We start from the raw sequence: 26,541 nt of genomic DNA, 5'->3' as shown, positions 1-26,541 counted from the left end.
CTATGAAATTTGTAACTATTTATTCAATGAAAGGGTTGCATCATTAACGATTTTAAACAACAATGCGTCGTTCAATAATTTATTACTGCAGAGAATTTTAGACTAAAATACATACATACATGAGCGTCATCCATTCATGAATTCATGCATACATTACAATGTGACCGAAATACAAGAAATATCATATATTTATAATATGCCATCATGAGATAGGAAATAAAATGAAAGTATGTAGCTTAGATTTTCTTAAAACTGCGGAAGTTAAAAATAAGTTTTATAACTATTGAATAAAAGGCTTGCGTCATTAAAGATTTTTAGTGACAATGTATTGTTAGTTAATTCATTGCATTTTTTAATCATGAATGTAAAGTTAATTATTAACTCATATAAGGAATTTCATTAAACAATTTGGTTTGGGAAAACTTGCATGATTACAATATTTCATCACGAGGAAGGTGGTATGGGGACCAAATTGACCGGAAATTGTGGATGAAAAAGATGGCTTATTGTCGGAATGTGGTATTGACCCATTCGTTGTTCCCAGTTCTGAAACACAAATATTAAATAAGAATACAAATTAGAATAAAATCAGGGTGAAAGTTGTGGAGAAAGTTACCTCCGAAAGATATGGAACAGCGTATCGTTGTCCTTTCTCGTGTCGTAGTAAAACGTCTTGTCCGCATATTTGTAGCCATCTTCACGTTTAGTAAACCAACAGCCTTCGCATTTAGGAATGTTTCCGGAATCAATTTCTTAAACAAATTTTCGTGATGGGCCTCAAATGAATTTGCTAAAAAATCTAAGTCATTACTTTTACTTACCTTTAAATAGATCTTCCTTATGCAAATCTAAGCAATTAGAACTGAGCCTATTTCCGACTGAAATTTTGCCACATCGCGAATTTGAACAATATTTCCACGCTCTGGTAGCCTTGTCAAGGCCGTTGATGCACTCGTAGAGCGCATGTGTCATACAGTCTGGATTTGTCGTCGAAATTTCGTGGCCATAGTATGACTTATATAGTTTTCCAAAAGAGGGACAGATGCAGAACGAGGTAAAATTGAAACTCCTATTTTCCGAATGCACAAAGTCAGGAAATAAGAAGAGAGAAAATATCGTTAGAAACATTTTTTCAATCTTTCTGCACTGTAAAATATAAATCGATCCCATTTCCTCCTCTGCCAGTAGGTAAATTGTAAAAATACTCCAAGACAATTGCTTAAAGTGAACTTGTTTAGTTTCATATTTCATTTATAGTCTATGTTTAAGTATAAAACAAAAATTTATGCAATAGCAATAAAATTCAGTAATAACAAGAGTTCGACAAGAATTAAATAGTGTTGAACAATGCAAAAATCAACTTTATATTTTATAACCCGACATTCTGAATCTTTGGTTCAATTCTTCTACCCAGTACCCGCAAAAGAACTGTTATAAGAAAAACTCATTGTAGCGGACTCAGTGATTTGAATTTCGAAAAAATAAGTACATAATTGAAAAGCCAATGAAATTTCATATGAGAAGCACTATTCACTTTTCAAAATGTCAATCTGTTAAGGCTACACGAGCCAGGAGTCTTGGTATCCACCACTCAATCGGAGTACACAAGCGTTCCGGGGGAGATTTACCTCATTTCTAGACCGTTGAATTTTTTATGGATTCCAAACTTGTGTGAGGTCTAGCACACACACCTAGCTCCAGTTTGTAAAATATGTCATAGTTCAGGAGCCTAAGCTTCGGCGACAGTGAATTTTTTCCTTAATCCGAAATGGAGTCAGGAATTTGGGATTTTAACCTAAAAATTTCCATCATGCCACATGAGCAGGACCTGAGCCGTGCTTGTATGTTATTTCGCTGTTTTTGGACAGGTTGTGGTTCACGGGTGTCACACTTCTTGAAAACTAAAAAAAATAATTTTTGATACCAAATTTCAGCCCCAGAGAAAGAAAATTCACTTTTTCGACCCAGTCCAAGTTATGTCCAACAAAAAAATCGTAAAACCCGGATGGTAGGTACGATGAAAATTTTTGAAATTTTTACGAATAGTCTAGACTGGTGGGGTGTTGAAACGGTATTTTTGCTATTTTATTTGGCCTCAGCCATAAAGTTTGGCTCATTTGTTGAAAATATCCGTTTCTATTTTTCAAACGCGTACCGCATGATCAGCGCCCGGGTTCTGATGGGTCTGTTTTTACTTGGCGTGTAGTTAGGAAGTGCTTCTCCTCATGTCTTGAAGACATAGGTCCAAGGTCCAGATTATGGGCCCGGGACACGGTTTTACTTGATCCATTCATTTGCGAGGGAAATTTTCTTAGGGCTCGGCATGGATTTTGGCGAATCCAGTTTTTTCGCGCCTTGGTGAATTTTGGTGACCTTTTTGGCCGGTTCCTTCCACTCCTTTTGCGGTTGCCAGTGTCACTGCATCATTTTATGGTACGGTCGACCAATCAATTCCGATTTTTATTGAACAATTTAAAAATGTCGATTTTTTATGTTCACTAAAATGTTGCTGAAAAATTGAAACAGGCCAAGTTCGCTGATCTATCATTTTGGCACCTTGGGTCACAAAAATTTTCGAAACATGGTTTCTGACGGACAATTGCATGGAGATTTCAATAAAAAATAGTACAACTTCCTAAAAGATTGGTTTGCCTGCTTAATTTACCCGGGAAATCTTATAACAGAACTTTAGCGGGTACTAGGTATATCTGTTTCTTGTCTTCGGGTGACAAGTGCTAGCTAAATAAATATTTATGAAAATAAGCTGCAAACAAATTCACAAGCACAATGTTATACATCGTAAGTAATTATGGGACAAAGGGAAAGTTGTGTATGCATGATATGCGGCTGGAGAAAGCGAGCTGTTTAGCCATCATGTATGTACTTTTTGATCAATTTAGTACATGCATCATTCATTAATTTGTTAAACGTGGAATTGATTCAAATTTCAATTTACTTTGATTTACTTTTACCAGTCGAGAGAAGAGAAATATTTTAAAATCATATGAGCAACACATTCCATCAATAATACTTAATTGACTAATTAATCATATTATATTTAGCTTTCATTTTTAAAACACAAGATTTGTATTTTAAAAGCTACATCGAAATGGAAGACGATTTTCTTGAGGCTGCCAATACAATTTGTAACTATTGAATGCAAGGCTTGCGTCATGCATTTATTAGCCATTTTGAGTAGCAATGCGTTGTTACTCAACTATTTTAGCATCAAATTTTTACAAATAAATATCAAGTTATTTATTAACGCATGTAAGGAAATGGTATTGAACAATTTCCCTTAGGAAAACAAAACATACAATTACGATCACGAGGAAGATGGTATGGAGAATAAATTGAAAGCTCAGCGGATATAGTGCCTGAAAATGATGGCTCGTTGTCAGTGGGTTACTGACGAAGTGTGGTATTCACCCATTCGTTGTTATCAGTTCTGGATTAAATGAGAATGAAATCAAAGAAAGTGAAAATCGAAGATGAAACTGGGAAGAAACTCACCTGCGAAAGGTATAGAAGAAAGGTTCAGAGTTATTCCTGGCATCGTAGTAAAATGTTTTGTCCGCATATTTGTATCCATCTTCGCGTTTAAGGAACCAACAGCCTTCACATTTAGGAATCGTTCCGGTTTCGATTCCTAAAAAATGGCACAGTTGAGACCATTTGATTTAAGTAATCTACACAATTTTCAATTACCCTTGAAAAATTTTGTCTTATACGGGTCTATGCAACCGGCAGTGAATCCATTTCCAATTTCAACTCTGGCACATCGCGAATTTTCGCAATATCTCAGCACTCTGGTGACCATATTTGCACCATTGAGGCATTTATAAATTGCGTGTGTCATGCAGTCAGGGCTATCTTTTGAAATTTCATGGCCACAGTACACTTCGGTTTTTATTCCGGAGGAGTGACAGATGCATTACGAAGTAAAATTATGACTCTTGTTTTCTGAATATACAAAGTCAGAAAATAAGAAGAGAGAAAATAATATTTGATACATTTCAATAATATTGCTATTCAACTGTAAAAAATAAATCTAACTGGACAAATTATAAAGATATTCAAAGGAAGGAATGATCGAAGTGTGCTGATGTATTTTTATGTTTCAATTTACGTTTTTCCATGAACTGTATAAATGTAATAAAAAACAGGGTGAAAAGAATGAAACAATGCAAAATTATAATTTTATATAAGCATTCATGGAATTATGAATAATTAGTTCTTAATAATTAAGAATTCATTACTCTAACAGATAGTTCACATCTTTGCCCAATGTCATACGTCGTACATAAGTAATACACTGGAACCAAGGATGAGCTGCGTATGATTATATCGGTAATGCAACAATAAAATTTGGTTGAATGCAAGACTAACGTCATTACCGATTTTGAACAACAATGAATTGTTATTTAATATACTGTCAACTGCGGATGTGAATGTTGGCTATAATTTTGTTGAATTCATGAATGTCAAGTTATTTATTAATTCAATTAGGAAATTTAATTAAACACTTTGCCGAAAAAAATAAAAGATTAGCCGAAATAGTGCATGAAAATGATGGGTTACTGCCGGAAGGTCGTATTGACCCATTCGTTGTTGGCGGTCCTGGAACATAAATATTGAATAAAAACACAAACGGGAATAAAATTACGGTCAGACTGAAAGTTATAAGGGTACAGAGAAACTGACCTGCGGAAGATATGGAAGAGTGTATCATTGTTCTTTCTCGTATCGTAGTAAAACGTCTTGTCCGCATATTTGTAGCCATCTTTGCGTTTAGTAAACCAGCAGCCTTCGCATTTAGGAATGTTTCCGGAGTTGATTTCTTCAATAAATTTTAGTGATTCGCCTCAAATGAATTTACTCAATAAAGCTAGGTCATTATTACTTTTATTTACCTTTAAACAAATCTTCCTTATTCAAATCTAAGCAATTTGAACTGAGTCGATTTCCGACTGAAATTTTGCCACATCGCGAATTTGAACAATTTTTCCACGCTCTGGTGACCTTGTTGGGGCCGTTGATGCACTCGTAGAGTGCGTGCGTCATACAGTCTGGATTTGTCGTTGAAATCTCGTGACCACAGTAGTACTTATTTTGCATTCCAAACGAGGGACAGATGCAGAACGAGGTAAAATTGAAACTCCTATTTTCTGAGTGCACAAAGTCAGGAAATAAGAAGAGAGAAAATATCGTTAGGAACATTTTATCAATATTTCCAAAAGAGAAATCGATCCCGTTTCCTCTCTCAGTAATTAAATTATGCAAATAATTCAAGGCAAATGCTTCAACTGGAATGGTTTAATTTCATACTTCATTCTAAATTTATATTTAAGCATAAACTACAAATTAATGTAATAGCGATAAAATTCAGTAATAGCAAGAATTAAATAGTGTTGAACAATGCAAAATTATGGACCTCTGAATCTGGTTCAATTTTTCGATACTTTGTTTCTTGCTTGACTGCTAATTAAATGAATAATTATTTCATTAATTTAACCTCAAATTTAAATATTTGAAAATAACAAATATGGAACAAAGGATGAGTTGTGTATGCACAAAATGCTGCTGGAGAAAGTGAACCATTTAATCATACACAACTTAAATATTCGCATGAAATTTATTTATTTAAATTTCACCTGAAAATAAAAAGTGTATTTAATACGCTTAAATAAGAACAATATTTAAAACACGCGAGATCACTAATTTTACGTAATTGACTGATTAAGCAGGCCGAATTTATTTAAGTTTCATTCTTAAGAGGATTCTGTATTTATGTAGGACTTATACAGTATTATTTTAAAAGCGGAATCATAACGGAAGACGATTTTCCTGAAGCTGACAATAAAACTAATTTTATTCGACTTCGAAATATGATGGATTATGTACGTAATTGACCTGAATGGAATGAATAATAAAACGAACGCAGAAATCAAAATGAGATTTTCACCCCTCAGATTTTATTTGTAACAAAATTTCCGCAAATTATTATTCAGATTGGGTATGATTGTTGAGCACCAGTTGCACCATAGTTGAATTACTTATTATTATTGGAAACTTGAGATCTCCTTTTTCAAAAAGTATCAAAATCTGGAGTGTATATTTAATTAGGTATTTGCCTCACTAAGAAAAAAAATGGTAACTTTGTCCCTGCTCGACAAATTTGTCGTTCAGAATTTTAAAATAAATTCCCAGAGGGGAGAAATGATTAAAAATGGATTTTGGTGGCGAGTCATCCACTCATGATTCTCACCAATATTGTCAAGATCCACACATTTGTTAACATTTCTCCGCATTGGGAACTTATTTTAAAATTCTGGACGACAATTTTTTTTCCTCCAGAATTTTCAACGTTGATTAATAAAATAACACCGAGTTTTTTTTAAGCCAGTTTCGAGTAGTTCCATACTTTGCCAAAAAAATAGACAAAAGGATTATGCAAATCTGGCCACGAAATTCGTCTTTAAAGAACTTGCAAAAAATGGGATCATCCCAGCCAACGGGGTCGACATGGGGAACCCCCAAATTACCAAAGTGCCAAATTCTCTGGAAGTCATACAAAATTATATTCCTGGTTCCCCTCGAGACAAAATTCTCCAAACAAAATTCGAAAAGATGAAAAAAGTTTCAAAAATTTTAAAAATTTCATCAATCATTGCAAAGTTAAAAGAACTCCCATCACCCAACCAAACCACGCACAAAGTTTCCAAAAAAGTTCAACTTTTAGAAAAATGGGACATGCCATTTCATCTCCGAATAAAGACCTCCGCCCGCACGGACAACGAGACAGCGACGCGCCCGCTGCTGATGGGGGGGCCAACGAGGTCATGGAGGTCAATGACCCTACCAAGGTCAACAACCCCACAGAGGCATGTTCACTTCCATTCATTTGACAGACGATGATAGAGAATGAAACTGAATGAAAATGAATTTCCCTCTCATTTTAAATGAAAATGACTGAAGGATTTCGTCATTTCAGACGAATGACTGAATGAAAAGATTTTTCACTCATTTCATTTTTCACCCTATTCTTCTTAATACATGGGGCGAAGTAAGAAATGAAGTCAGATGAAGTTAAATGAAATGAGTTTGGAAGAAAATGAATGAATGTGAATGGAAATCTTCAGTCAGAAATTAGTGACTGAACATTGAATGAAAAATTTTTTTTTGAACAGGTATGCACAGAGGACTTCGAGACGTTCCACGTCATGGAGGAAGCAAATCCTCTCGCGACCAACTACCTCGTCGCCACGTGTCTCCTCTCGCATTTCGGCAACCCCGAGGTCATGACCTTTCGCCTCGTCTGCTCGACCTGGGCGTCAGCCGGTGGCGTCATCTTGTCGCGGCGGGATGGCGGGAACGCCCGAGCCTACCTCCGACTCGAGGAAGAAGGCGATGCACTCCGGAGGATCGACCGGCTCGACGCGCTTCTCGCGCGGACATCCTCGCCGCGCTATCTGCTCCCCAGCGCGATCGCCGTTTCGACGTCCTGCATCCGAAGCAAGTCCGCGGACCCCGGGGCCACGCCGAGGGTTCAAGCGTTTCTTAAGCAGAACGGCGAGTACGTGAAGGGCGTCGAGTTTTTCAGATCGGAACGGCGAGAAAACGACGCGGAGATGTTTGACGAGGTCAAGATGATTCTGGAAACGTGTCAAAATCTGACAGATTTGGCCTTTTTGCCGTACAAAGCGAAAATCGGACAAACACAAGAGGTTTGTGTTTCGTTTTTTTTGCGGGGTTTTCAATGCGAAGTTAGAAACGCGAGAAATGGGAGGTACAAAACCCTGCAAGAAAGTGCAAGAAATATGTGCCATCTTTTAACCACGCGCTGTACGAAATCCAGCAGCGGTTTCCCCCCTTACATTTCTTGCAGGTCAAAATAGGTACTTGCAAAAAACCACTCTCGTGCCATTATTTCCTCCAAGTGATTACTTCCACCCGGAACTCTGGCGCTAATTAGTTTGCAACGAAATAAATCGCACGGGATTTTTTACCCTGATAATTTTTTTCTGGATAGGTTGCCGCATTTAGTCAATCCTTGCAGTGGACGCCGATCAGACCTGCGGCCGCGCTCGCGGTGAATCTGCGCCCATTAAAGCTGACCACGTTGGTAGTGCAGATGTGCCACCCGCGCCATCTCGCGGCAGTCATCGTGTCCTCCCCGAATCTGAGGGAGCTCAGCTTCCTCGCGCCCCACGAGGACACGCGCACTCCCGCCGAACTTTTGGAGGATTGGGAGGGGTTTCAGGAAGCGGTCAACGAGTTTGGCGGGGGGGTCAACCAGATTAAATCGTTAAGTTTGGAAGATTGGGACCTCGTGCCCAATGTGGAAATGAAAAAGTACTTATGCAAATTTTGAATATGTAAATATTTACGTGTAAAATGCTATTTTTATTTGAAAATAATCTAGTTTTTACTCGAAAATGTTGCAATATCTACTCGAAAATCTTCTCTGATTATCCAATTTTTGCTCGAAAATGATCCAGTATTTCCTCATAAATGATCTTATTTTTGCTGGAAGATGATCTCATTTTTACTCCAAAACTGTCCCTTTTCTACTCAAAAATGTTGCAATTTTTACTTAAAACCGTTGCAATTTTTACTTGAAAATGTTGCAATTTTTACTCAAGACTGATCTCATTTAAGGTTTCCAATTTTCTTTCAGCCTCAAGTCCGTCAAGCTGTCCATGCTGCAAGGTGTCTCCACCGTTCCCGAGTCTCAGAAGATTTCCTACAGCATAATCTACCCTCAAGTATATTTACAAATAAAATATATATTTCCGACCGGAAATGATGGCTCGGAATCTCTTCTTACAGGTGACCAGTATCCATCTCTACTTGTGCCAGGAACGCCTAACTCTGCTCGGGAATCGTCCTATCCACCGTTTCCTGAACCGATTTCCGGACATCACCACGCTCCTCCTCGAATTCCGGCCAGACCTCCGCCTTCATGGAGGATGGGATGAAGATGAAGAATTCGTCGTGAGCAATTAATCAATTATGAAAATTTTAGTCAGCCGGGATTAAAAAATATATTTCTGGGATCCTCTAAATTTATGTTAAAATTTGGAAAATTTAATAATTAGTTAGTTAATTAATTAACTATTTTTAGCGCGTCCTCGCCAACCGGAACCTCTTCAATCCGGTCGAGTGTGCCGTCAACTACAACGTGACGAACTTGGTGGTCTACAACACCAAAGCTTTTCAACTTGAAGAGGAACCCGTCGACATCTTCGAACAATCGAAACCTTTCAGTAATTTAACCAAATTGTGTCCGGACGTGGAAAATTTGGCGATTTATCGTATGTAGCAAATATAATGGGATGTTTACGTGTTTTCAAAATCTTGATGTGATCCCGAGTACTTGAAATGGAACCTTTTTTGAAACTGTACCAAGCGAGTTATATCAAAAAATCAAGCCGAAAATTAGAAATCATGTCGCGCTTATACATCTGTTTACGTTCATTTAATTAGTACAAAATGGAAGCAAGTTCCATCGCAAGTGTCGAGGATCAAGGGCAAGATTTTTTTTAAACCGTAAACATATCAATAAATTTGTTACATACTGTATTTGACAATTTGGCCCGGATATTTTGCAGGGTGAGTGTAACAATCGTCATCTGCCAATTCAAAGTTCATTCATCCCGATTTCTGACTGAAGATTTTCATTCACGCTCACTCATTTTCGTTCAAACTCATTTCATTTCATTTCATCTGACTTGATCTGACTTCATATCTTACTTCGCCCCATGTATTAAGCATAGGGTGAAAAATGAATGGAGTGAGAAATTCACATTCACAGTCACTCATCTGAAATGACGGAAACTTTCACTCATTTCCATTGAACTTCATTTTCATTCACTATCATAATCAGTCAAATGAATGAAGTGAACAGGTATGATTTGTTCTGATTTGTTATTTATTTTATTTCTAGCGATGCGACCCGGCCGATTCAATTGAACCAAATTTTCCGAGTGGCTGAAAAGTGGGCAAATTTGAAGGAGGTGGCTGTGTCAAAAGCGTCGTTTCGCTGTTCAGAAATCCTCGTCGCATTTTCCAGAATTAATTTTATGAATCGTACGTAATTCATTTCGTAATTTCGCATTCGCAATTCATAATTTTATTTGAAATTTGCCATCCATAATTTTATTTGCATTTATTCCCAATTTCACATTTATTCATAACTTCGCATTTGCAATTTCCCATTCATAATTTAATTTCATAATTTCTCACTGATACTTTCATTCGAAATTTTCATTTCGTATTTTTATTCTCAATTCTTCGAATTTTTCATAATTTTTTTCGAAATTTCTCCACCATGAATTTTTACCAGATTTTTTAAATTTTGTATTAGGCATCCGCCACTTGACCCTGGACCTGCACCCACCCGCCAAAAATAGCAACCAATGGAATGATTGGTATGACCGCTGGAACGACAAGGTTCTCTTTCCCGCCGTTATTGTGGTCGGAACTCGGCTCCAGTCCTTCAAGCTGAGCGGTTTCGGAAAGGTCAGTTTCTTTTTTGGAAATTTTAGAAAAACACGATCCCCAATTTCAAACATGAATACGTAAATCGTATCAATCGGCACCAAAGCGATTTAAATTTCCTTGAAAATGACACCAATTATGTAGTCTTGACCCTTGACTTTGTTCCCAAGAATCGAACAGGTTGTTTTTTTTGGGAAACTTTACGTGTTTTGGGTTGGTGACTTCTTCTTGTTGTCATACCTGTTCAAAAATTTAGTTTTCATTCAAAAGTCAGTCATCGATTTCTGACTGAACATTTTCATTTACATTTAGTCATTTTCTTTCAAATTCATTTCACTTCACTTCGTCCGACTTCGTTTCTAAGTTCGCCCCATGTATTAAGCATTGGGTGAAAAATCATTTCATTCACAGTCATTCATCAGAAATGACGGGATCCTTCATTCATTTTCATTAAAATAACTAGAAATTCATTTTCATTCAGTATCCTAATCAGTCAAATGAATGAAGGTGAACAGGTATACTCTCTATAACAGTATTATTTTATTACAGTTCACGCAGACCAGCCCGGACGATCTGGAGATAAACGAGACTAGCCACGATTTTTTTGAGAGGGAGGCGCCCGCCTTGGGAAACGTGTCGCTGGCGAAATTTGACTTCCGGAACCGCTATCCGACCGGAGCCGTGTTGTCGAAGAGGCTAAAAATTAAATTTTGAAATCCTCACAAATTTGAAATACTTGCGACCAAAAATTTCCGAAAATTAATTTTCCGTCGAAATTATGTAGATTCAAGGACAAAATGGAATAATAAAATGATGAAAAGCAGAATTTAAATTTATGTAATTAATGGTTTTTTCCGACTTTTGAATTTTTTGTACCAAAATTTCCGAAATTTAAGATTTATCTTATTATTTTAAGGAACTTGGGATCTTCTCTTTGTAAAAGGGGGCTTAAATCTGGAGTGTATGTATATTTTTAAAAATTGGGAACTCCCTGCTCTACAAATTTGTCGTCCAGAATCACTACCATAAAATGACAGTGTTAAGTTCTGGGTCGGTCCGTAAGTCAATGCAAGTCGCCCCGTAGAGGAGACAAAGATGGAAGCGGAGCAAACACTGCATGCATGAATGCATGAACTGCTACCCCATACATACATCAACTGATCAACCAACCATCATTACTCATCAATAGTGGTTATCATGATAAGTGATCGTGATAAACACTATTAATTAATTATTTTAGTTTGAGAAACTCCACCTACAGCGAGTGGCATATCAATTCGAATGTATTTTTGACGCTGAATCCAAAGCCATTAATGGTTTTGACCTCCGAGGCCCCCGTGACCTTCCCGTGACCGTGGCAGCCAAATATGGCTTATCCGTGATGTCGCATATCAATTCGAATGTATTTTTGACGCTGAATCCAAAGCCATTAATGGTTTTGACCTCCGAGGCCCCCGTGACCTTCCCGTGACCGTGGCAGCCAAATATGGCTTATCCGTGATGTCGCATATCAATTCGAATGTATTTTTGACGCTGAATCCAAAGCCATTAATGGTTTTGACCTCCGAGGCCCCCGTGACCTTCCCGTGACCGTGGCAGCCAAATATGGCTTATCCGTGATGTCGCATATCAATTCGAATGTATTTTTGACGCTGAATCCGAATCCGTCAATAGCTTGGCGTTAATTGTAGAAGTTAACGGGGTTTATGGAACTTAACGGGAGCGTGAAGCGCGGGAATATAAATAGTTAGCTATGCAGTTACTCCCACCCGACGGGAATTTAAGTAATTAGCTATTCAACTACTCCCACAGGGGGAAATCAAATTGTACTGTGACCAGGTTAATTAAAATGCAGTATGACTGGGGCAAACCCTCACTCTGATGTATGTATGTAGTACGACGAAGTCTCCACTGGGAATTATTTAAAGTATAGCATGACGGATTTTTCGCTTTGGGCACACCCCCCACTGGAACTCTAGAACCCGGCCTTGGCCGGGCTATACGCTAGTTTTAAAATAAATTCCCAGAGCGAGAAATGATTAAAAATGCAGGGCCCTTATGAGGGGCTGCCAAGAAAAATCAAAACCAAATTGTATAGGGGTGACATTTGGTTTTTGATTTTTCCTGAAAAATTTATAGCGAACAGAAAGGGAATTGATGTTATATTATGATGTAAAATATGTTGGTGCATGTACATGCCAAATTTCGCATCTCTAGGACAAAGTTACACGAATCAGTGCAAAAAGTAGGGAAGATTGCGTGCACATCACAACAGGACTTTTTGGGCAGAGAGGATATATCCCATACAACAGTAATACAAGATAACATTTTGCAAAAATTTGCAAACCCAGATAAAACTTAAGTCGAGTGAAAATTCTGTGAATATTTGCAATAAATTAATTTGAAACATAAATACGTCCCAAAACTAGGTAATCTATTTCCTATCATGTAAATCTTGCACATTTTTATGATGTCTGAGAAGATAAAGGAGCGAAAATATCATTAGAAGCATTTTATCAATCTTTCTACCCTGGAAAAGATAAATTGAGCCGTAAGGAATTTCATTGTACAATTTGGTTTGGGAAAATTTGCGTAAGCATAGCATACAATTGCCAATCGCGATGAAGATGGTGTGACGAATAAATTGAAAGAGTAACGGAATGGTGCATGAAAAAGACGTGTTACTGCCGGGAGGTCGTATTGACCCATACATTGTTGTCAGTTCTGGAATATATAAATTAAATGAGGATACAAATTAGAATAAAATAAGGGCGAAAAACTGACCTGCGGAAGATATGGAACAGCGTATCATTGTCCCTTCTCGTGTCGTAGTAAAACGTCTTGTCCGCATATTTGTAGCCATCTTCGCGTTTAGTAAACCAGCAGCCTTCGCATTTTGGAACCTTTCCAGATTCGATATCTTAAATAAATTTGCGTAACTGACCTCAAATTTTACGCAATAAATGTTTGTCCCTACTTTTAATTACTTTTAAAGAATTTTTTTCCGTCATGCGGATCTAAACAGTCAGGAGTGAACCTATTGCCGACTCCAACTTGACCACATCTAGAATTTTTGCAGTATTCCCACACCCTGGCGACCTTGTTAGGACCATTGACGCACATGTAGATCGCATGTGTCATACAGTCCGGATTTGTGGTAGAAATCTCGTGACCACAGTACGACTTATCCTGTTTTCCAGTGGATGGGCATATGCAAAACGAGGTAAAATTATAACTTTTATTTTTTGAGTGCACAAAATCAGGAAATAAGAAGAGGGAAAATATCGCTAGTAACATTTTAGCACGTTTTTTTTTGCGTAAAAGATAGATGGACTCCGTTTCCCGGCATTTATAAAACCACCCCCACCCCCACCTAAATCCACCCCCACCCTCATCAAATCCACCCCCACCCCTATCCACCCCCACCCCCACCCCCATCCACCTAGATAGAACCTAGGTAGCTAGGCTAGATAGAACCTAGGTAGCTAGGCTAGATAGAACCTAGGTAGCTAGGCTAGATAGAACCTAGGTAGCTAGGCTAGATAGAACCTAGGTAGCTAGGCTAGATAGAACCTAGGTAGCTAGGCTAGATAGAACCTGGGTAGAAATTCTAGCTAGCTAACCTAGGTAGCTCTGCTAGCTAACCTAGGGTGGGGGGGGGGTGGGGGTGGATTTGATGGGGGTGGGGGTGGATTTGATGGGGGTGGGGGTGGATTTGGGTGGGGGTGGGGGTGGTTTTATAAATGCCGTCCGTTTCCTCTCTCAGTAATTAAATTATGCAAATAATTCAAGGCAAATGCTTAAACTGCAATGGTTTAATTTCATACTTCGGTCTAAATCTACATTTAAGCATAAACTACAAATTAATGCAATAGCAATAAAATTCTGTAATAACAAGAATTAAATAGTGTTGAACAATGCGAACTTATGAACCTTATATTTTGACCCGACGCTCTGAATCTGATTTAATTTCTAGATACTTTGTTTCATGTTTTTGGGTGCTGGTTGCTAATTAATTAAATATTTAATTAAGAATTCATTACTCTAACAGCAAATTTACATCTTTGCACAATGTCATTCATACGTCGCAAGTAATAATATGGAATAAAGGAAGAGTTGTGTATGCAACTAGAGAAAAGGAGCGATTTAATCATACGAAACTTAAATATTCGCATTGAATGAAATATTAATTTGAATTTCGCTAGAAAATAAATTACACTTGCTAATGGTGAGAGTAGAAATATTTGTAAATCATATGAGCAACACGTTGTATCACTAATTACTTATATTAAATATATTTAGCTTTCATTCGTAGGACTTGTGCAATATTATTTTAAAAGCAGAATCGTAAATGAAGACGATTTTTCTGAAGCTGTGGAATTTGACCTATAAAATAGGAAATATTTTCCACTTCGACCTCAAATATTTTGGAAAAATTCCAAAATGTACCTAAATTAATACATATGTACATATTTGGCTTTCATATGTATGCCTTTTTGTTTTAAGGATCAACTTTTTCAAAATTATCATGAATTTCATTTACTTTATCACACACTTTTGCAAGAAAAAACACCGTTGACCGCTTCAATGCGCGTTGTTGGTCAGCGTGCACAATTACACAGCATATTTGCATGCGCTTCGTTTGTTTATATAAATTTATTTAGAATTAATTTGAACACAATTTTGACCTATTTAGTAACAAAGTTATGGGTAAGGTTTCCTGTTCTTTAGTAAAATTACTCAAAATTCGGAGTACAACAAAATGACTTCTGAATTTGCCCGACTTGAATTTATCTGCAACTGCAAGGATACGCTTTGCCACACGAAGGGCACGTGGGTGGGGGGTAGCTGCCATCATTCTCCCCTCGCGTCGGCGTCGGCGTCGGCGTTGCCATCTTGGATCGGATATTGGTGATGATTGCGCCGAGACCGCTACAAAAATTATTTCTGGTGGAATCCATTCTTCTCGATTGTTTAAGAGCTGAAAAAAGTGAAAGTGAAAAATATTATGAAATTGTAATTTTTGTTGAATGGTTAAGCATAGTTTGAAATTTTACTTCTCAAAAATATTGAAATTTGAAATAATGGGGATCTAAATGAAATTTGATGCTTTCGGATTGATTTGGATCTCGGAATGATTTTAAGTGAAAGAGACGATGGCTTTTTATACAAATCGACCAGATCCGATTGTTAAACTTCATAATGTATCATGAAATACTTCCGATGAGTCAAAATCCTCATGATAAATATATGAACAATGCATGCTAATTTTAGTTCTGGCTGAGACGTTCCGTCATTAAATAAAATTTCGCCATGCACCCATGCACGGTCAGGTACTTTCCTACGCATGGAATTTCATGAGGCATTCGTATTTTAATCCGAGAAAGTAAAGCAGTGACCGAGGTCATGAGCAGGAAGATGCAAAAAAGTTTGAGTGCATTTTGTGGACGAATTTCGCCATAGATAATTTTTATCAAGGCTCGTATGTAGTACCAGTTGTAAAAGAGTCAACAGTGTTGACTCAACATTATGCACGATTGATAAGGCTTTCCTCGCTCATGAAGTTATCGTCACATATGTTAATTTTAGGTGTGCGACAAGCTGGTCTCATGCATTCTCATGAACACAGATTATGTATAAACCAATTATAAATATTTTGTATTTAAACCGACAAAAATTCATGACTTCGAACAAAGAAGAGGTTTTTTCTGAAACGTATTGAGTTTAATTTGGTAAAATGTATGTATATAAAAGTGTGTAGTTGTAAATGACGAGGATGTGATTTAGTAACTTGAATGCGCACATATGTAAATTCGATTCCTTCATAATTAAACCATTCACAGCAGAGGCTTTACGTCTTCCAAGATTATCAAACATTAATATACACAAAGTCTACGTCGAGAACATTATTTTGCACAAATAGGAATTCTTTAATAAGCATTAATCACTCAAAATGTATCTGAAATTTAAAAATTGCATGCTGTTTTTGTTTCAAAGTTCATAAATTAGTAAAAAAAATAATATTGAACTTATATTTAATTAATCTTAAATTCGCTTTACGCTTTGAAATTGTTATTAAATTATAAGAAATCAGAAATTGGAAAAATCACAATTAGTTATATGTATTTGACTAATATAGAAAGAAATTATTTTTTGAAATATTTATTATGCTCAAGTTTTCATCACAGAACCCGACATGAAAATAAATATAAAAATTTGAAAAATCATTCCAGAATTTCTAAATAGTTTGAACTAATTCAAGTTTGACACGTGGCGAATTTTTCTTTCCTTGAAAACTAAATACGTCATATCTCGTATTATAAAATCCTAGTATTATTATAAATTTATTGCGAATTTATGGCGAATTTATTTATTGATTTGTTTATAAATTATTTTATAGATATATGTATGTACATGCTAATATTTATTGAATCGTTAACAATGATAATATCTGCTATCGATAATTACAATTACATTCATGTAAAAAAATACGAAAGGTGTCGAAACTTGCGGAGATGATTAAATAAGTTTAATTTCCTAAATTTTCAATTCTCGAATTTTCGAATTTCTATTTGCACCCACATCCATTCGTCGCACCGCAGTTGGAACATTGCTGTGGGGCCTCACTCTCGCAACTAAAACTCTTACAAGGCCGCACCCACCCACATGACGATGACTTCTTTGAAGTTGGTTGCGTTTCAAGGAAAATGATCCCACGAACGGCCAGAGAGGAAAACATTTCCATAATTTTTTGGGGGTAGATTAACGACAAGAATATAAGTCCAAACATGTCAAAAAAATGAAAGTAAAATACACAAAACATCAAAACGCATCACACATCATCAAAATTGTGTCGTAAGCAAATGCAATTTACGTAAAATTGGTACTTGAAAAAAATTAGTAAATATGTGTTGACTTTGTGTGAAAATATTATGAAAGTTTTTGTTGGATAGGTAATTACCTATTCAAACTAAGAATAAAATCGTATGAAATTTTACTTTAAAAAAAATATTGAAATTTGTAACAATGGGGGTCAAAATGAATAATGTTTCGGATTGATTGGATCTCGGAATGATTTTAAGTGAGGAGACGATGCCTCTTTATATCGACTAGTTCCTCATATTTTTCCATTAAAATATTTCAGATGAGCCACAATACCAATCAAGGAAGTATATGAACAATGCAATGCCGAACGTGCATGCTAATTTTAGCGACGACCAGTAAATAAAATTTCGTGCCCACGTGTAGGTACTTTCCTACACGTGGAATTTCATGAGGCATCAGTAATCCGAGAAAGTAAAACGATAACCGAGTTCATATATGCAGGAAGATACCAAAAGTTTGAATGAAACATAACCAAGTGCATTTTGTGGACGAATTACGTCATAATTTTTATCGAGGCTTGTGTGCGAGTTGTATATTATTTATGCACGATTGATAAGGCTTTCCTCGGCTCGTGAAGTTATCATCACATTAATTCTAGGTGTGCGACAAGTTGGCATGCTCATGAACACGGATTATGTATAAACCAATTATAAATATTTTGTATTTAAATTGACAAAAATTCATGAAGAACAGAGTTTTTTCTGAAACGTATTGGTTTTAATTAGGTAAAATGTACGTAAAAGTGTGTAATTGTAATTGTAAATGCCGCATAATTAAACCATTCACAGGCGAGGCTTACATAGATTTACAAACCTCTTCCAAGATTATCAAGAATTAACATAGAGTTTATATACATTATTATGCACAAATAGGAATTCTTTACTAACACTGCGATGGTGTGAAGTGTAACCCTCCGATTTGGTTGAAATTTTAAAATTATGTGGTCCATGTCAATACAACCATCGTTTCTTGAGGCACTTTGTGCGATTGTCAGAATTTGTCAAAATATTTGAAGTTAAGGTTGAAAAATTGGCGATTTTAACCAGGCGGAGGTAGCTAACTCAGCTTCCATTCTCTTCTCGTCCTAAAAATTGCACATTTTTTAACTTTAACCTCAAATATTTTGGCAAATTCTGACCATCACACAAAGTGCCACAAGAAAAGTTGGTTTTATTAACATACGTAGGTGTTTTATTATTGATTTTCAAAAGGTATGTTCCGCACTGTTTGTGATCAAACTTTTGATGAAATAACAAACTTCAGATACATTTAGGAGGCTGTGATTTTTTTCAGGTTTGTAGGTTGACATAAACACTAGCAATAAATCAGCAAACTTTACCTCGACGGAAAAATGTCAGATTTGCAAATTAAATATCGTAGTGTGATTTAACTTTTAATGCTGGAGGGGCAATACGTGTCGCAGATTTATGATCGAATGCTTAAAATTTACGATGAAAACTGCCCAACACAAGACACAAATTCAATTTGGTCAATAAGTTCAAATGATGGCGAAAAGAAGTCTCGGACAAAAAGCCGCTAGGACGCCCAAAATCTGTTTCTCCCACAGAAAGGCTCAGGAAACTAGATGAACCAATAATGAGAGATCCGCGATTGAAACTGTCCTATTTAGCAGATGAGATGGGTGTTCCAAAACCAACAATTTGTTCCATGTTAACTGAAGACTTCGGTATGAAAATGGCTTCCTCCCGTTGGGTACCAAAATTGCTTTCGGCATCTCAAAAACAGGATCGAGTCGACTTTTGTAATGAAAATTTTGCCCTTTCAAATGAAACCTGGAACCTGATTCATATTTTAATAGTTGGATATGATACTTGGGTTTACTATTATGACCCGGAGACCAAATAATAATTCATACAATGGAAGCACGGGGGGTCGCCACCGCCCATGAAAGCAAAAGTGCAAAAACCTGCCAAAACATTGATGATTCCCATTTTCAAGGACACCAAAGGTCCCTTCCTTATAACATTTATTGGTAGAAATACTATGATAAATGGGACAGCCTATGCAGGAATCCCGAAGGAGCTGTGTGCTGTGGTTGAAGAAAACGTGGGGTCAAAAAAAAAGAGTTGGTGCATTTTTAGCACGCCAAAGCGCCACCTCATACCTGGCATTTTGCGAGGACTGCTGCAGACGGAAATTGCTTCGCCGTCATAAACCACCTCCCGTACAGTTCAGACATGACCCTTGGTGATTATTATTCGTTTCGAAACTTAAAGAAGGACATCAGGGGGAAACGGTTTTCTGATGATAATGAAATCAAGTCGTAAATTTTGGCATATTTTCGAGGTAAATTTTGATGAGCTATTGCTAGTGTTAATGTTAACCTACAGAACTGAAAAAAATCACAGCATCCTAAATGTATTTGAAGTTTGTTATTTCATCAAAAGTTTGGTCAGAAAAAGTGCGGAACATACCTTTTGAAAATCAATAATAAAACACCCACGTATACCACATAATTTTAAAACTTCAACCAAATCGGAGGGTTACACTTCACACCATCGCATTGTTAGTTTGATTTGTAGTTCGTTTTGCAGAAAGAAATTACTTTTTTTTCTCTGTCGTGTAGGTTAGCTTTGTTTTTGCGAAATATATAAGCAAGAAATTTTTCACAAATGCAATAATTCTCAAGTTTATTTAATTATGGTGAGATTAGTGATTACACAAAATTTGTGACTGTACTGAGGGTTAGGCGAGATTATAGAACCTATCGCTTTTTGCCCATATGCGCTAAACAATGGCGCTAATTCCAAATATTCAAAACTTTTCTGGAAGCTTGGTTCAAGCTGCGCCGTGACCCAAAAGCTCAATTTCGAAATTTTGAAAACGGGTCCAAAAATGGACCCCAAAGAGCTTCATGCTGTTAAAACAGTTTGCCAAGCAATAACGACGTACAAAAAAATACTAAACCAACTCGAGGATGAAAACATTATCATTTCTAATGGCCCAATGTCTAAAATAAAGGATTCAGTTGAAAAAAGGAACCAGGCAAGAAATTTGACGGCGCCACACCCGTCGAACGCATCCTCCCCAGAATGTAAGAAACCCGACGCTCGTGAGAAAAATTGATGTGGACAAGGCAATAATGTTTTTATCAATACAAAATCAACTGGCCACGAAGTGTCAGGTCGCTGGGCGTACACTGAACTGAATTATTCACCAAGATATGCACAACTTCAGCGAGGATCAGAAGATATGAGGTCGACGCGAAACTTTTTCTCAGACAACGCTCGGATTACCACCCATTTCGCAGCCATTCTTTTTTTATTATTAGGAATTTAAATTATTTTGCATAAAGATAAACTAGTTACGTCCGGTTATGTGCTCCAGTGCTTTAATTTAGATTTGAAACTTCAGATCGACACTTTTTTCAAATGGACATAAAATTTTTTTTATGCATTTTGCAAACTTTTAAATGAACAGTGGTTCAAAGAAAATCTGCTGCCGGCTTTAAAAGCTCGGCTTTTTGGAAATTATAACTTCACTCCTCATGAGAAAAGGATGAGGAATACGATGAAATCATTCAAAATATCCATCAACGAATATTTCGCCCAAAGATTAGTAGTTTTCGACAGGCTCTATAATCTCGCCTGACCCTCAGTACTTATGTATGTTTCAAAAAAATAATAATATTGATATAATAATACCTACAATAAAAAAATATACACCAATTTTATCACGTAATGCATATTTTATGTAAATACAAATTTTTGCAAATGTACATAAACTTGACGGTGGAAATTAATAAGCAGACCAGATAACTTTGTAGTGCTTATCTTTATTGATAATTATTCATAATTAATCAAGTTGTCAAATTTTCCCAGTTTTGCATCTTCCTTAGTAGGCCTTCAACTTTACTTATCTCAATTAAAACTTCCATTGACTACCGAATCACTGCAATGGTAATATTAAATAAATTATGTACTAAAAATTTTAGCTAGCGAACGACACACTTTAGTTATAGACATAATCTAAAATGGCAACATTTGCATAAAAATAATCCTGAATTATTTCATCGAAATTTAATCTTGCATGCTATATTTTAAAAATTTACCTCAACTATGACTATGCAAATGCAAAGAACTTAAATTTATGCAAATTTCGCACACGTTTCCTAGGGCTCACTAATAACTCGTTGATGACCAATTATTTAAAAAAAACATGCAAATTTTCATAATTAATATTTTTTAATTGCACCATTATCATAAAACATTACACCCCCCAGTTTTGAAACTAAAGTTCGGTCATTAATTAATAATAATGACACTCAGCGAAGACCTCGAGAAAAAAGTGGCGTCTATAATTAGCCAATTCGAGAAGACGAAAAGGATCGAAATAGACAAGCCACGCTGGGATCAGTCCACTTACTGGGGTCGAGTGCGTCACTTCTGGGTGAAAACTAATCCCCTAAACATCCTCTACACGGACAAAGAGCTCGACTACGCGAAGGACATCGTGACTCGGTACCGAAATGGGGAAAACATCGCAAACCTGGACGAGGACGAACTTTGGAAGCAAAAGTACATTTACGACTCCGCATTTCACCCGGACACGGGAGAAAAGACTTTCATCCTGGGGAGAATGTCAGCCCAGGCTCCGATGAACATGCTCATTACCGGATTTATGCTCACCTTCTACAAGTATGAATTTGATAAGAGGATTAACTACGTGGAATGGGGGTGTCCAAGCGTATGTACTCAGATTTTGACTAAATTAGTGGAAATCGATGACAAATTTAAGTGGTATGAAATTTGGGAAAGACACGATCTCCCAATGGGCACGTTTGGCAGAGATATTTGCATCCCAAGAGGTGAAAATGCGCAGTAAATTTGGAAAGTAGACAATTTGTCAACTTTAGGGCGTGTTTTTGCCTCTTCGGATGCAAATATTTGTGCTTATCGATCACAAATTTAGCTAACGTTAAATTTGCGAAAGACACAATCTCATAATCGGCACGTTTGGCAGAGATATTTGCATCCGAAGAGGAGAAAACACGCTTTAAAGTTGACAAATTTTACATTTTGCAAATTTACTGCGCACTTTCTCCTCTTCGGATTCTGCAAATATCTCTGCCAAACGTGCCCATTGGGAGATCGTGCCTTTTGCGAATTTCATACTAATCAAATTTGTCATCCCTTGACACTAATTTGTTCAAAATCGGAGAGCATCCGCTGGGAGAGCTCCGTTGTCGGTGGAAATATCGATATTAGATCAAGTATTGTACAAAATACACACATTTGCCTGAATTTTAGGACGCTTCCAGCCATCCTGTTTTGGCAGTGGTTCAACCAGTCGTTCAATGCGATGGTAATATTATTGCAATTATGTATGCATTTATGCATAACGTTAGCAGAAGCAATGTCGATATTTTGGGTACATTACTGGAAATCCTTATTGCAGGTCAATTATTGCAACCGGAGCGGTACTGAAGAGCTCGGAAATTCGTGGGTTTTTTTTTATTGGGTTTACATCATTTGATTATTTTTGCTTCATTGATTTTGCAATTTTTATGCTGTAGCCAAATTATGAAAACTTACGCGGCTGCCACTTCCGGTGCAATTTTCACAGCGGTTTCCCTCAACCAAATGGCACATGCACGTTTCGAATATTTTATATGGAGAATTTACAAGTTGTGCAAATATTTTAAGAATGGCAGGTTTTTCTGATGTGCAATTTATACAGAGATTTCCTCCAGTTGTGGGGCGCCTAGTGCCTTTTACCGCAATAGCAGGTATGAATTTAAAAATTGTACTATTTTCAGAAAAATGATCGGAAACATATGCATCAAAATATGAATAATTCATATTCCATTATTTCCATTTTTGCATAGCCGCAAATGCAGTGAATCTACCATTATCCAGGCAAAAGTATAAATTCGCCCGTTTCATTGAATTTCTGATACGTTTTAAAGAACTGACTTCTATTTTTTAAACTGATTCTTCCAGTGAGATCAAACACGGAATGAAAATCATGGACGCGAACGGTGTTACTTTGGGCTATTCGAGCACAACGGCGAAAATTGGGATTTCTCAAGTCGTACTTTCTCGTATCTTGATGGCAGTCCCTTCAATGGGTTGGTTAATCAGTGGCCGCGGCAGGGTGGGGACTCGGAGGGACAATGTCCTCACGGTTATTCGATGTCCCCATGTTATATAAACCCCTCCTTCTCCCATTCTAAATTGTTAATGTCCCCACTTGTCCCCACGGCTTCCGCGGCCACTGTGATTAACAACACTGCTTTTAAACTAATTGTCTGATTAATAACACCTAAATTCTTAAATTATTCATCTGGTGTCCAGTGACCATTCCATTGTTCATGAATCGCTTGGAGAGGTCCGGCTTCCTCAAGCGGTACCCCAGATTCCCCCTGCCGTTTCAGGTCGCCGCGTGTGGAGCCATCCTGACTTTTTCTACGCCATTCTGCTGTGCTATTTTCCCACAAATCTCGTCCATCTCGGTGTCATGGCTGGAGCCAGAATTACAGGTAAATTAATTAGAAATTTGACTAGAATTTTATTAAATTTTCTAACAGTGGCGGCGGTAATGGGGGAAATATGTGGACATTATCATTTTGAGATAAGAGGGGCTTATTAGCAGAATATTTTTTAATTTCTAGGGGGGGGGCAATCTCCCCCTGTCCCCACGCTTCCGCGGCCACTGTTTTCTAAAGTGAGGAGACTAAAGTAAAATTATTTTTTTATTTCTGCGTAGGAAAAACTGAAAGCAATGGCGAATCCGCCCACAAAAGTGTATTACAACAAAGGATTATAATAACGATTCTATATGTTCACATATAAATATCTATATTTACAAGTCTCTGGACCGAGCTTACTCAAATTATGTACAATACTGTATTTACAATCAATATTCAGATAAGTATACGAAAATTAACAAGTATTAATCAGCAAAGTACTTGATAAAGGTACGCGCACGTAATAAATTTGCATCTGAAAAACAAACGGAAACATAGGAGTCGATGAATCATCGTCAAAATCAGCACATTTTAAATCATTTCTCCGCTCTGGGAATTTAATTTAAAATTCTGGACGACAAATTTGTAGAGTAGGTCGGGGCCAATTTTTTTAAATATGTACCCCAAATTTTGACACTTTTTGAAACTCAATGACTACAAATTAGTCGTCCAGAATTTTAAAATTAATTCCCAGAGCCGAGGAACAATTCGAAAATTTGCTGATTCTGGTGATAAGTCATCGACTCCTACCTTATCAAAATAGCGTCTAAAATTGAATAACGTCAAAGTGATACAGCGCATAAATGCCTCCTCCTACTAACAAGGCGATCACTACGAAAACAATGAAGCCAATTATGCAGCACCGGTTTCCTCCGGATTTTTTCTGTTTTTGAAAAACTTGTGGTTCTGAAGGGTAAACTATTTGTTGTTCGTTTCCATACGCCCCCACCACCGGGGTTCGGGGGGCTTCCTCTTGGTAATGGGTGACTGGCGGTGGAGCGTTATCCTGTTGTGGTTGTGGACTGTATGGTGGTGGGGATGGGGGGGATTGTTGGACCGGACTTTGTGGCCTAACTTCCGGTATGGCTCGGTCCACCTCGTCCTCCTCCTCGTCTTGGTTTCTCCCATCTAATAATTTAACAAGAAATTATTTCAAAATGGAAATATTTCATCATTTTAACATCTTGTAGAGTGCTCTACGGTATGTTTTTAAAAAATAAAGTTATGAATTTTTGGGTAAAGGCAGCGAATTTAAAAAATTTAACATTGAGTTTACGGGAAAACTGATTAAGACTCGTATATCCACAATGCAGCCTTATTTAGCCCGAGTCAAGTTGTTACCAATAATTGAGGTGGATATACGTACATAATACAACCACTGCAACTTTACTATTTTTGCACACATTTTGCTCGTTTTCGAGCTTCATTCCTAATTTTGCAAATTCTACGTTTGTACAAAATTTCAAATCGATTGGACAAATTTTACGAGTGTAATCGATAGACAGACATACAACCATCCCGAGTACATAAGCCCTGACTCGGGCTAGAAATTCATCTTCGAACTTGATTCATAATTTTGCATATTCTACGTATTTGCAAAATTTCAAATCGATTGGATAAATTTTGCAAGTGTAATCGATACACCGACAGACAGACAACCATTCCGGCTACATAAGCCCTAAAAATTCACAACTTTATCCCCCCAAAAAACCTTAATGCATCTCCCCAAAATGCTCAAATTAATTATCCCCCACTCACAATGACTATCTCTATACTGCTGCTGCTTCTGTTTTTGCTGGTGATGCTCCCTAATAATATTCCCCATCCTCTGCCTTGCCCCCAACTCCGCAAAGGTCACGGAATGCCGCGCCTTCTTGAGCAACTCGGCCGCCTCGGTTAACAAGGGTTGCGCCTGCTTCTGCATTTCGTCCGTCGTCTTCATGTCCGACGTGCGACTCAACGCACTTCTCGAAGGGTCCATCCCGCTCAAAATGTGCCCCTGAATGATCCTTATTTGTCCCTCGGCCACCGTGTATTGCCGCTCGGCGATGAGCAGCTGGATCTTTTTCTGCTGAATTTGCGCCACCGGATCGGAAAGTGGGACCCTGTTGTCCAACTCATTTTTCAAGTCTCTCGTAATCTTGAATAACTCTTCCGCCTCGTGGGAATGATGTTTCTCGCCAAGGTTTAAATGGGGGTTTTGTGGAAGTTGAAACTCCGTCAGTTTGGCGAGTTCGCGTTGTTTGTGGGCCAAATGGGCTTGAGAATTTGCTAAGACGGAGTCCATTTTGAAGGGGAAATTATTTAATTACTTTTCCTGATTCGGAGGGTGTGCAAGTGATGTCAAGTAAATGACACTTGAACATACGAGCTATTGTTGCTTGCTAATAGGTATGTGGGATGTGATGATCACCCAACCTGCATAGATTTGAAGGTGAGTAATTATGCAGAGGTGGGCAAAATACTTCGCGTGTTTTGATCTCCAGGTGTGGATTTTCGGGGCTGTTACACCCACAAAAAGACGAAAATCTGCATGGAGAAGACAACAGTGGTAAGAAAAAAATACGGGTTTTGTGAAGAAATTAACTTTTCATCGCTGTCAAAATTCAAAAATGTATGAAAACAAAATGTATTTTGTCACCGATAAAAAATTAATTTCTTCA

General features: G+C 37.3%; 3 protein-coding genes across 3 annotated transcripts; 2 read left to right on the top strand and 1 right to left on the bottom strand.

Annotated features, from left to right (window-relative positions):
- The first annotated feature begins 6,746 nt into the window (after positions 1–6,746).
- Positions 6,747–11,317, top strand: LOC118434655. The gene is made up of 9 exons (XM_035848678.1): positions 6,747–6,884; positions 7,191–7,727; positions 8,033–8,355; positions 8,681–8,768; positions 8,833–8,997; positions 9,128–9,321; positions 9,950–10,092; positions 10,370–10,524; positions 11,053–11,317. Exons 1-9 carry the CDS (start codon positions 6,747–6,749, stop codon positions 11,215–11,217), a joined length of 1,908 nt encoding a protein of 635 aa, XP_035704571.1. The 3' UTR covers positions 11,218–11,317.
- Positions 11,318–21,666: 10,349 nt separating this feature from the next.
- Positions 21,667–24,248, top strand: LOC110845259 (sideroflexin-1). The gene is made up of 9 exons (XM_022091646.2): positions 21,667–22,046; positions 22,659–22,713; positions 22,807–22,850; positions 22,925–23,000; positions 23,089–23,137; positions 23,237–23,273; positions 23,352–23,479; positions 23,706–23,890; positions 24,118–24,248. The coding sequence occupies exons 1-9, from the start codon at positions 21,667–21,669 to the stop codon at positions 24,175–24,177; spliced, it is 1,014 nt and encodes a 337-aa protein (XP_021947338.2). The 3' UTR covers positions 24,178–24,248.
- On the bottom strand, positions 24,083–26,325 carry LOC110844237 (putative mediator of RNA polymerase II transcription subunit 26). The gene is made up of 3 exons (XM_022090391.2): positions 25,637–26,325; positions 24,629–25,006; positions 24,083–24,353 (listed from the first exon to the last, which is right to left on the bottom strand). The coding sequence occupies exons 1-2, from the start codon at positions 26,163–26,165 to the stop codon at positions 24,645–24,647; spliced, it is 891 nt and encodes a 296-aa protein (XP_021946083.1). The 5' UTR covers positions 26,166–26,325; the 3' UTR covers positions 24,083–24,353; positions 24,629–24,644.
- Between the last annotated feature and the right edge of the window lie 216 nt (positions 26,326–26,541).

Source organism: Folsomia candida, unplaced genomic scaffold, assembly GCF_002217175.1.
Source record: "Folsomia candida strain VU population unplaced genomic scaffold, ASM221717v1 Fcan01_Sc002, whole genome shotgun sequence".
In the NCBI taxonomy this organism is placed as follows: Eukaryota; Metazoa; Arthropoda; class Collembola; order Entomobryomorpha; family Isotomidae; genus Folsomia; species Folsomia candida.
Note: the sequence above shows the minus strand (reverse complement) of the source record. Positions and strands in the feature narration are given on the sequence as shown.

Bases quoted from the DNA above. Each gene is read 5' to 3' on its own strand.
- LOC110845259 (XM_022091646.2), top strand. From the start codon at position 21,667: ATGACACTCAGCGAAGACCTCGAGAAAAAAGTGGCGTCTATAATTAGC. The intron at 22,851-22,924 runs GTGGGTTTTTTT...TTTATGCTGTAG, and splicing joins ACTGAAGAGCTCGGAAATTC to CCAAATTATGAAAACTTACG. The intron at 23,138-23,236 runs GTATGAATTTAA...ATTTTTGCATAG, and splicing joins GCCTTTTACCGCAATAGCAG to CCGCAAATGCAGTGAATCTA.
- LOC110844237 (XM_022090391.2), bottom strand. From the start codon at position 26,165: ATGGACTCCGTCTTAGCAAATTCTCAAGCCCATTTGGCCCACAAACAA. The intron at 25,007-25,636 runs GTGAGTGGGGGA...TTAAATTATTAG, and splicing joins GCAGTATAGAGATAGTCATT to ATGGGAGAAACCAAGACGAG.
- LOC118434655 (XM_035848678.1), top strand. From the start codon at position 6,747: ATGGGACATGCCATTTCATCTCCGAATAAAGACCTCCGCCCGCACGGA. The intron at 6,885-7,190 runs GCATGTTCACTT...TTTTTTGAACAG, and splicing joins AGGTCAACAACCCCACAGAG to GTATGCACAGAGGACTTCGA. The intron at 8,998-9,127 runs GTGAGCAATTAA...AACTATTTTTAG, and splicing joins ATGAAGATGAAGAATTCGTC to CGCGTCCTCGCCAACCGGAA.